Here is an 11,535-nt window from a genome sequence, read left to right as displayed (position 1 = left end):
GTAATGGTATGGTCCTGGTCAGCAGTAATGTTAAAAACCTGATCAGTCGTAATGGTATGGTCCTGGTCAGGAGTAATGGTATATAGTCCTGGTCAGTAGTAATGGTATGGTCCTCGTCAGTAGCAACAGTATGGTCCGGGTCAGCAGTATTGGTATGGTCTGGGTCAGCAGTAATGGTTTTGTCCTGTTCAGCAGTAATGGTATAGTCCTGGTCAGTAGAAATGGTATGGTCCAGGTCAGTAGGAATGGTTTCGTCTTAGTTAGTAATAATGGTGTGGTCCTGGTCAGTAGTAATGGTATGGTCCTGGTCAGTAGTAATGGTATGGTCCTGGCGAGTAGTAATGGTATGGTCTTAGTCAGTAATAATGCTATGGTCTTGGTCAGTAGTAATGGTATGATCCTGGTCAGTAGTAATGGTATGGTCTTAGTCAGTAATAATGCTATGGTCTTGGTCAGTAGTAATGGTATGATCCTGGTCAGTAGTAATGGTATGGTCTTAGTCAGTAATAATGCTATGGTCTTGGTCAGTAGTAATGGTATGGTCCTGGTCAGTAATAACTGTATGGTCCTGGCCAGTAGTAATGGCATGATCCTGGTCAGTAGGAATGGTATGGTCCTGGTTAGTATTAATTGTATGGTCCTGTTCAGTACCAATCGTATGGTCCTGTTCAGCAGTAATAGTTTGGTCCTTGTCAGTAATAATGAACCTTACCCTGATGATGCAGGGTACAGATTCAGTCAGGTCATTTTGGAGATACACCATTTAATGATGTACCGTCAGCGAGGTTCTATTGGCCGAAAGAAGAACTTAATGGAACAGAAAATTGTGGGAAGTAGGAGAAACAAACTGAAGCCTGCCTTACAAACCCAATTCGCCCCTGGAAACATCCCAACTCCACAGGTCACAAACCTAGCACATATATCAGCTACCACAGAGACCAGGACAGAAAGGCCTGAGTGGATTTCACGTTGAATGATGTCAACGTCATTAAAAAATAAAATGCATTATCTTAATAGATCGACACTTGGCCCAAAATAATTAAAGTTAATCACGTATTAAACTTGTATTTAACTTGATTCACTTAATGCCCTTGTTTCCATTTCTCCATGACTACTGATCTGACAGGATTTGATGGATGGTCCTGAAGGAGAGGAGACTAGTGAAGGATGCCAGGAATACCATGCACAAATCTTGTAATATACAATGTAGGTACAGTGCATTCAGGAAGTATTCACACCCTTTCACTTTTTCCACATTTTGTTGTGTTACAGCCTGAATTTAAAATCAATTAAATTTTGATTTTGTGTCACTGGCCTCATAATGTCAAAGTGGAATTGTGTTTTTCCAAAATTAATTTAAGTAATAAAATATGAAAAGCTGAAATGTCTTGAGTCAATAAGTATTCAACCCCTTTGTTGAGGCAAGCCTAAATAAGTTCAGGAGTTATAAATTTGCTTAGCATAGTCACAAAATAAGTTGAATGGACTTAAAGAGTGGTACTCTGATGTACTGTGTTTGATTTGCCCCAAACATAACACTTTTTTTTATTCAGGATATAAACTTAAGCACAGGCAAAATCCTAGAGGAATACCTGGTTCAGTCTTCTTCCCAGCAGATACTGGGAGACAAATTCACCTTTCAGCAGGACAATAACCTAAAACACAAGGAAAATATACTCTGGGGTTGCTTACCAAGACAACATTGAATGTTCCTGAGAAGCCTAGTTACAGTTTTGACTTAAATCGGCTTGAAAATCTACGGCAAGAGAACATGTCTATCTAGTAATGATCAACAACCAACTTGACAGAGCTTGAATTGTAAAAATAATAGTGTGCAAATGTTGTAGAATCCAGGTGTGCAAAGCTCTAAGAGACCCAGAAAGACTCACAGCTGTAATCACTGCTAAAGGTCATTCCAACATGTATTGACTCAGGTGTGTGAATACTTATGTAAATTAGATATTTATGTTTTTCATTTTCAATACACTTGCAAACATTTCTCAAAACATGTTTTCACTTTTTCATTATGGGGTATTGTGTGTATGAGAAAATAATATTTTTAATACATTGTTTTATTCAGGCCGTAACACAACAAAATGTGAAATAACTCAAGGTGTATGAACACTTTCTGAAGGCACTGTACACACACAGGGAGGTTTAACTGAAATACAGTAAGTTAACATGATGGGCATTTATCATAAGCTTCAATTGCATCAGTGGTGCAATCAGCAACAATAAATAAGTGGTCAGAATTCTGTTCTATGCATTTAACAAATTAGGGCACCTTGTTTTGAAGGCATAGGCAGCAGAAATCACAACGTAAAAACCATGTCAGAAGGACAAATTGGAGGCTATTGTTCTCACATTTGAACACATAATCCACTTTTCAAAAGTGCAAACGACAGTGTCTTTAATAGTAAGAAAGTTAAATAATCTCACTCAATAATAAGTACAGCTCCCACAAGAGAATAAAAAAATATAGTAATAAAGAACAGGGGGCCTCCCGGGTGGCGCAGTGGTTAAGGGTGCCGGGTTAGGGAGGGCTTGGCAGGTAGGGATGTCCTTGTCTCATCGCGCACCAGCAACTCCTGTGGCAGGCCGGGCGCAGTGTGCCCTAACCAAGGTTGCCAGGTGCACGGTGTTTCCTCCGACACATTGGTGCGGCTGGCTTCCGGGTTGGATGCGCGCTGTGTTAAGAGGCAGTGCGGCTTGGTTGGGTTGTGTATTGGAGGACGCATGACTTTCAATCTTCGTCTCTTTCGAGCCCGTACGGGAGTTGTAGCGATGAGACAAGATAGTAGCTACTAAAAACAATTGGATACCACGAAAAAAAGGGGTAAAAGAAAAAAGAACAATTTTACAATAAAACATTGCGACAGCGCTTTTTACAACATAATTGTTTGTACTTTGGTAGTGCAAAAGTATTGTTATAGCAGGATGGACATTTTTTAGAATGTCCATTAACATTTTCCGCCCTATAGTTGTGGAAATGACGAAAATCGAAGGAATACTTGATGGGAAATGGTTTATGAGATCAGTGATCATTTCAGACCCTGTAAGGAAATGGAAATAAAATACATTCAAGAGAAATTAATAAATAAATATAACCAATGTTCTCATTGGAAAGTACCGTTCTGATACTTATCATTCAAAAGTCATTTTCAATCCCTTTCAGTGTCAAGAGTTGTCCAAGTCGAACACAGTGAAACTACACCATCTTTGCTCTCCTTCTCCTTCTCCTCTTCCTCCTCCTTCGCCTTCTCTACCTCCTCCTCCTTCTCCTCTTCCTCCTCCTCCTTCTCCTCTTCCTCCTCCTCCTTCTTCTCCTCCTCCTTCTCCTCTTCTCCTCTTCTCCTTTCCTTTATTCAAGAGGATCAGCCTCAGGAAATGACCTCAGAATCTGGTTCAGAGTCAGAGTTGTCCAAGTTGGACACAGTGGAACTATACCATTCTTCTGTGCCCTCATCTCCATCCCCGCCTTCTCTTCCTCCTCCCCCTGCTCCTCTCTCGGACAGCATCTCCATAGCTGCCTGGTGGTAAGGGTGTTTGCGTCTGGTGTGTCGACGCAGGGTGTTGCGCTCGGCGAAGCGTGTGTGGCACAGCGGGCACTGGTAGGGCTTCTCTCCTGTGTGTACCCTCTGATGGCGCTGCAGCTCGCCCGCCTCCCTGAAACGCTTGGAGCAGATGGGGCACACAAAGTTCCTCTCGCCCGTGTGAATGTGCTTGTGTCTCTGTACAGGGTCAAAGGACGAGGGTCACGTTTGTTAGATAATACTATACATTCATGTTCATATATTATGATATGTTTATACCTACTTATTACATAGCAGTCATTACAAGATGAAATCTGACACAAAGGACCTAGTTCCACTTCAAACACAATCAAAACAGGTAACCTGCCTAAATGACTACCAACCAGTAGCACTCACGACTGTAGCTATGAAGTGCTTTGAAAGGCTGGTCATGGCTCACATCAACACCATTATCCAAGAAACCATAGACCCACTCCAATTTGCATACCACCATTTCAGATCCTGCCCTTTCCCACCTCTATTGCACTCCACACTGCCCTTTCCCACCTGGACAAAAGGAACATCAATGCTATTCATTGACTACGGCTCAGCATTCAACACCATAGTGCCCACAAAGCTCATCACTAAGCTAAGGACCCTGGGACTAAACACCTCCCTCTGCAACTGGATCCTGAACTTCCTGACGGGCCGCCCCCAGGTGGTAAGAATAGGTAACATCACAGCCGCCACACTGATCATCAACACAGGGGCCCTCCTGTAATCTCTGTTCACTCTTGACTGCATGGCCAGGCACGACTCCAACATCATCATTAAGTTTGCCGATGACAAAACAGTGGTAGGCCTGATCACCAACAACGACGAGACAGCCTATAGGGAGGTCTGGCCGTGTGGTGCCAGGACAACAACCTCTCCCTCAACGTGATAAAGTCAAAGGAGATGATTGTGGACTACAGGAAAAGGAGGACCGAGCACGCCCCCATTCTCATCGACGGGCTGTAGTGGAGCAGGTTGAGAGCATCAAGTTCCTTGGTCTCCACATCACCAACAAACTATCATGGTACAAACACCAAGACAGTTGTGAAGAGGGCACGACAATGCCTATTCCCCCTCAGGAGACTAAAAAGATTTGGCATGGGTCCTCAGATCCTCAAAAGGTTCTACAGCTGCACCATCGAGAGCATCTTGACTGGTTGCATCACTGCCTGGTATGGCAACTGCTCGGCCTCCGACTGCAAGGCACTACAGAGGATAGTGCGTATGGCCCAATAGAGCACTGTGGCCAAGCTTCCTGCCAACCAGGACCTCTATACCGGGCAGTATCAGAGGAAGGCCCTAAAATTTGTCAAAGACTCCAGCCAACCCAGTCAGACTGTTCTCTCTTCTACCACATGGCAAGTGGTACTGTGGCACCATGTCTAGGTCCAAGAGGCTTTTAAACAGCTTCTACCCCCAAGCCATAAGACTCCTGAACATCTAATCAAATGGCTACCCAGACTATTTGCATTGCCCACCCCCCCCCCCCCCCCCTTTTACAATGCTGCTACTCTCTGTTATTTTCTATGCATAGTCACTTTAATAACTCTACCTACATGTACATATTACCTCAATTACATCTGTACCATACACCCTTATTTTACTGCTGCTCTTTATTTATTTGTTACTTTTATTTCTTATTTTATTTCTTTATAAAAACTGCATTGTTGGTTAGGGGCTTGTATGTAAGCATTTCACTGTAAGGTGAAAGGTGAAACACCTGTTGTATTCGGCGCATGTGACAAATTAAATTTGATTTGATTTCAAAACAATATGTCATCATGAACCCACCAAATCACCACACCACAATTCAAACATTTATTAACAACTGAGCTCACCTGCAAATGGCTGGAGCGTTTGAAGGCCTTGCCACACTGCAGGCAGACATGGGGTTTGTTCTGAGAGTGGGTGATGGAGTGACGCTCCAGGTCAGACAGGTAGTAGAAGATCCTGGGGCAGAGAGGGCAGTAGAGGACCCTTCGTGGCCCAGAGGAGGGAGAGGAGGCTGGGGAAAGGGGGTCCAGAGGGTCCAGGGGGTTCAGGTTCCTGGGTCCGCTGGAGGGGAAGATGGGGGCAAGGGGAGGGGAGGGAGGAGCGGTGGCAGAGGAGAAGTAGAGATGGTCGTCCCATGGGAGGGAGGTGTGCTTTGACTCTGGGGCTTTTGATTGGTCGGATGCCTCCAAACGGAAGTCAAAGGACAGAGAAGGTGATTGCAGGTGTGTAAGGGGAGAGGTTTTAGTAGGAGATGACCCATTTGGGACAGACTCCATTTGGGTTTCTTCAGTAGATAGTGACTGATTATCGGTGTTGGGGTCACAACAGTTTGGTTCAGTGTGTTTGTGAGGAGGTGAGCTGAGTAGAACTGCTTTAGAACTGCCATCAGCACTGGTCTGCTTGGAGGGAGGGGAGGAGACCACAGAGGGGGAGGTCAGGGGGGCGGGAGGGTTAACGATGGGACTCTCTCTTGATAGGATGGTAGGGGAGTTGTTGGGTGTCGATATATTAACTGGGTGGGAGGGATTGGCAGGGAGGGATGACCCTGATGTGGCAAGCTGACCAGAAGAGAGAGAGAGAGAAAGAGGGGATGAAGAGGAGGCAGTGATTTGGGAGAGCTGACCGGTGGAGCGGTCAATAAGAGCAATGGGGGTGGAGGTAGAGAAAGACTGACCAAAGGAAGAGGTGGTGGAGGAGGAGAGGAGAAGGAACATAGAGGTGGAGGCACTGGGAGTGTTTTGGGTGAGGGAGAGGGGGAGAGAGAAGGCCAGGAGGCCTGGGTTGGTATCAGTCTTGGTTAGGGGAATGGAGGAGTGCTGGGGGGAGGAGGAGAAGAGGAGGATGGGGGTGTTGGAGGAGGGGTTAGTCAGGATCTGGATGGGCTGAGGGGGTTGGAGGTGTACAGCAGAACCAGAGGGTTGGGAAACAGCAGCACTAGCCTCACTAACAGATTTCACACCTGAATCTAAAACCTTAGGGGGTTCCGCATTCTGTGAGAGTTCTGGGTTCTTTGAGTGTTCTGTATTGTTTAGAAGTTCTGACTTCTGTGAGGGTTTCATAGATGTAACAGGAGCGGGACATGTGTTTTCCTTGTGTGTGTGTGGAGTTTTTACTAAACTTTGGCTGAGGTAAGTGACCCCTGCTGTGGTTATATGAGACAACCTGTCATCCTCTACCTCCAATGTGCTGGACTGCACCTTTGGCTGGCTTGAGGGGGGGTTGTCTGGCCTGGAAGAGTCCATTTGGGGAACTTTGTGCCCCTCAGGGGTGAGTGTGTATGGAATACCCTGGTCATCTATCAGGAGAAGACCTTCACTTTCAGAGTCTATGGAAGAGAGGGAGGTGAAAACGGAGGTAGAGAAAAACAAGGGAGACAAGAGAGGTCCCCCCAAAATGTCAGCTCCATCCATTCTCAATATAGAATCCTCTTCATCATCGCCATCATCTTCCTCTACTATGTCCCTATCTCCATCCCCCTCTACCTCATCTACCTCCATAAGCAGTGAGCTCTCATGCCAAAGGCTCCTCTCTTTAATCTCTCTCTTTTTAGGGAAGCTCAGATCCAATACTTCTCCCTCCTCTTCCTCTCTTCTCCCCCAAACTCCTTTCCCTGCCTCTGCTCTCTCTCCTCTATCCTCTCCCGGTCTCTCTTTTCCACCATGACATCGACTAGGGGGTAGGAAAAGAGGGATCACTCTCTCATCCTCTCTATCTTTCCTTTCTTTCTCTCCCCTTATCCCTCCATCCCTCTCTGTCTTGGCTGTGTCAGAGATGAGAGGCGTTTCAGGGACAATAGGACTACCATTCCTGTGTTGTGTAACATCACTCTCTCCATCTCTCCTCTCATCCCTCTCTTCTGTCTCCATCCTATAGAGAGGCTCCTCCGTGTGTTTTATCTCTTCAACACACACATCCTCCATCTGACCCGTACCAGTCACAGTAGTGGAGGTCAGGGCATTTCAACTGGTCCCAGACCAAACAGCTCTGGCTTCTAACGTACTCCCTTTAGAATCAGAGGGAGACACGTCTTTGGTAGAGCTGAGAGCTGCAGAGTCTGTGATTGGCCTGTTGCACAATCCAGGAACGTCTGATTTGACTCTGATTGGTTGATCGCACACACCAGGAGACTGTGATTGGTTGGTTGAGCCCGCAGGGTTCAACTGCTTCCTGTAATGCTGGCTGTGTCCCGCTCACATCTGGCGCTCTCCCAGCCCCTCCTCGTTTGGCCTAAAAAGGTTATGATTGGAAACCTGTACTGGAGTACACCTGTTTAAGGGAGCATTATTGGAGGTTACCTGGTGGGCAGGATAAGATCAAGGAGTCCACTGGCTCCTCATGGATCTCTGGCACAGTCCCCAGTCTCTTCAAGGATTGGCCGACACTCCTGTCATCTGAGCCACCATTGGTCAGAGCCCCTGTCTGTTGAGAATCCATTTTGGAACATGCCTGAATCTGTAAAATGGGGATTCAACATTTTATCATCTTAACAAGAGATTAATTATTACATTCAAATAATAAGAGGACTTGTCAATCAAATGACTATAGGCTTCATTGATAAGAAAGATGTCCTGAGGTGGCCAGGTGTCTTTATGCTGTTTCACAGGATATCAGAGCAGCAAAATTAGGAAGTTGATTAAATTAGTTTCATGTTGTTAGAATATCTTACTTGTTCTTTCATTGTGCATAATGAAATATGCCTAGACTCAAACTATTCACATAGACTAAATAGGCTATTATGAATTTCTTAAACTCCTATTCTTGTTTTACTTCAAAAACAGGGCCTTCAGGAAGTATTCACACCCTTCAACCTTTTCCACATTTTGTTGTGTTACAGCCTGAATTGAAAATGGGTTAAATGTAGATATTTTTGTCACCGGCCTACCACACAATACCCCATAATGTCCAAGTGGAATTATGTATTTCAAAAGTTTTACAAATTCATTAAAAATGAAAAGCTGAAATGTCTTGAGTCAATAAGTATTCAATCCCTTGGTTATGGCAAGCCTAAATAAGTCCAGGAGTAAAACATTGCTTAACAGGTCACATAATAAATTGCATGGACTCACTCTCCGTGCAATAATAGTTTTTAACATGAATGACTACCTCATCTCTGTACCCCAATGATCTGTAAGGTCCCTCAGTCGAGCAGTGAATTTCAAACACAGATTCAACCACAAATACCAGGGAAGTTTTCCAATGCCTCGCAAAGGGCATCTATTAGTAAATGGGTACAAAAAAATCCCTTTGAGCATTGTGAAGTTATTAATTACACTTTGGATGGTATATCAATACACCCAGTCACTACAAAGATACAGGCGTCCTTTCTAACTCAGTTGCCGGAGATTTCACCATGAGGCCAATGGTGACTTTAAAACAGTTACAGAGTTGAATAGCTGTGATAGGAGAAAAGTGAGGATGGATCAACAACATTGTAGCTACTCGACAATCCTAACCTAATTGACAGAGTGAAAAGAAGGAAGCCTGTGCAGAATACAAATATTCCAAAACACGAATCCTGTTTGCAACAAGGCACTAAGGTTATACTGCAAAAAATGTGCAATTCACTTTTTGTCTTGGATACAAAGTGTTATGTTTGGGGCAAATCCAATACAATGGCACATTACTGAGTACCACTCTCCATATCTTCAAGCATAGTGGTGGCTGCATCATGTTATGGGTATGCTTGTAATCGTTAAGGACTGCAGAGTTTTTCCAGGATAAAAACAGCTACGGAATTGAACTAAGCACAGGCAAAATACTATAGGAAAACCTGGTTCAGTCTGCTTTCCACCAGACACTGGGATTTGAATTCACCTTTCAGCAGGACAATAACCAAAAACACAAGGCCAAATCTACACTGGAGTTGCTTACCAAGAAGATAGTGAATGTTCCTGAGTGTCCGAGTTACAGTTTTGATTTAAATATGCTTGAAAATCTATGGCAAGCTCTGAAAATGGTTATTTAGCAATGATCAACAACCAATTTGACAAAGTTTAAAGAATGTTGAAAAGAATAATGGACAAATGTTGCACAATCCAGGTGTGGAAAGCTCCTAGAGACTTACCCAGAAACACTCACAGCTGTAATCACTGCCAAAGGTGATTTTAACATGTATTAACTCAGGGGGTTGAATACTTATTTAATCAAGATATTTTGGTGTTTTATTTTTCATGAATTTGTTAAAAAATATATTTTAAAACATATTTGAATTTTTCTTCCACTTTTGACATTACAGAGTATTTTGTGTAGATTGTTGGGGGGGAAACTGACAATTAAAACCATTTGAATCGCACTTTGTAACAACAACAAAATGTGTCAAAAGTCCAGGGGTGTGAATACTTTCTGAAGGCACTGTAGGTTAAATCATCCCCATCACCTTCATAACATCCCCACCACCACCTTGTCATTATCACCATTACATTGTCACCATCATCATCAATGATCGTCATCATCGACAACATTATCATCATCGGTTCCAATTCCTGCTATTATCTCAATAACTTGAGGCGAGATTTGTTTTAGGCTACAGCGTGTGGTCTCATGTTCTACAATCATTGATTACCTGATATGCTTAATTGCTATGAGTGTCAATCTTAAAAATGTAACACAGCATGCGTAAATTACGCACATGTTACATTACATTTGCTGTTATTATGGACTTCACTGGTTTTATATAATTTGCTTACCGGGCTCTAAACAAAGTCGCCAATATACCACATAGAATGAACGCGACAGTCTGCAGTGGAGGGTTCGAGAGAGCATGATGTCAGCGAAATCATACTATCCGGGGGTAAAGCCCATTTTTTCTTTCGATTTCAGAATTTCATTTGTCTGCCATAGTCTATTACAAAATAAGACATTCGTTAAATATCTGGCAACGGGTTTGGGTCGACATCATATTTGTTTTCCTCCATTCGAACCCTTATCCATCCTTGTACTGTATTTATGTTGGAATAAAAAGTGTCGCTGCTCATGGGAGACGCCATTGCGCGCAGTCCGAGGTCCGAATAGCCAAACCCTGTTTCATATCTGTGGATGTACTGCGCATCAATGGACACGACACTCGAACCTGGGCCAATGTTTGCTAACTACATTTAATGTAATATATTCGGCTCACTTATTTTGAATGACGCCGCGGTATTTGTCTAAATTATGTTGGTATTTTTGCCGTAATAACTGCCCTTGCTGTCTATGGACCCACAACCAGCCATTTTACAAGTCGAGGGTTCGAGCCCTGTAGGGAGCGCAGCCCGACCGCTGGCAGAAAAAGCGATGTAGGAAACTTTACCGGCATATTGTAATTTATTTCACTAACTTAATTGTCTGGACATACACTTGTCAATATAACAGGTGTGGGATGCGCCCGGTATACTGCCCATACATTTAAAACTGGATAATAAACTACATACTCCACCCATAAGTCACTCGCTGCATAGACACTGGCTTACCCGAGCTGTGGATACTTCCGGAGGACCAAATATGAATGAGAGGCGGACTAGTTAGGAGTGGAGATTCTGCGCGCAGCCTGCTGCACGAGCAGAGAGAGGTGGGAGCTCATGGTGTCGCAGCATTCGGCTTCGGTTAATGCTATTTCGTATCCTTGGGCCGTCCTAACTTTAACCCCTACCCATACCATAACCTTAGCCCTTAACCAAATGTAAACTTTAATGGGGGGGTATAGACGTCCCGAGGATACCGGATAGCAAGGACAATTCTGGGTCCGACTAGACTCAATCCATGTTGAGTAAACAGTGGGCAGCTACTGTATATGGTATGAGATCAGATCAGCTCACCATTTAATCCAAGTACATGTAACCTTAGAAAATACAAAAGAGGGATGTGTGTGTGTGTGCGTGTGCATGCTCGTGTGGGAGCGAGAGAGAGAGAGAGAGATATCAGGGTGTCCTAATTGTTGTGAAAATCAAGTGTTCATCTCTATTTCATTTCAATTACATGAAAAATCACATTCATCACA

The 11,535-nt window shown here is 43.9% G+C and overlaps 1 protein-coding gene across 2 annotated transcripts; it reads right to left on the bottom strand.

Moving 5' to 3' along the window:
* Positions 1-2,705: 2,705 nt before the first annotated feature.
* On the bottom strand, positions 2,706-11,107 carry LOC110534353 (mucin-17). 2 transcript variants are annotated; one of them, XM_036940740.1, is made up of 3 exons: positions 11,009-11,107; positions 5,405-8,012; positions 2,706-3,731 (listed from the first exon to the last, which is right to left on the bottom strand). In XM_036940740.1, the coding sequence occupies exons 2-3, from the start codon at positions 7,478-7,480 to the stop codon at positions 3,381-3,383; spliced, it is 2,427 nt and encodes an 808-aa protein (XP_036796635.1). In that variant the 5' UTR covers positions 7,481-8,012; positions 11,009-11,107; the 3' UTR covers positions 2,706-3,380. The 2 variants fall into 2 exon arrangements, with proteins under 2 accessions (XP_036796635.1, XP_036796631.1); XM_036940736.1 differs by lacking the exon at positions 11,009-11,107 and adding an exon at positions 10,247-10,755.
* Positions 11,108-11,535: the final 428 nt, after the last annotated feature.

This window comes from Oncorhynchus mykiss, chromosome 2 (genome assembly GCF_013265735.2).
Source record: "Oncorhynchus mykiss isolate Arlee chromosome 2, USDA_OmykA_1.1, whole genome shotgun sequence".
Taxonomy (NCBI): domain Eukaryota; kingdom Metazoa; phylum Chordata; class Actinopteri; order Salmoniformes; family Salmonidae; genus Oncorhynchus; species Oncorhynchus mykiss.
Note: the sequence above shows the minus strand (reverse complement) of the source record. Positions and strands in the feature narration are given on the sequence as shown.

Excerpts from the sequence above, each read along its gene's own strand:
- LOC110534353 (XM_036940740.1), bottom strand. The coding sequence starts at position 7,480 with ATGGAGGATGTGTGTGTTGAAGAGATAAAACACACGGAGGAGCCTCTC. Across the intron at positions 3,732-5,404 it reads AACGCTCCAGCCATTTGCAG|AGACACAAGCACATTCACAC; the intron begins GTGAGCTCAGTT and ends GACCCTGTACAG.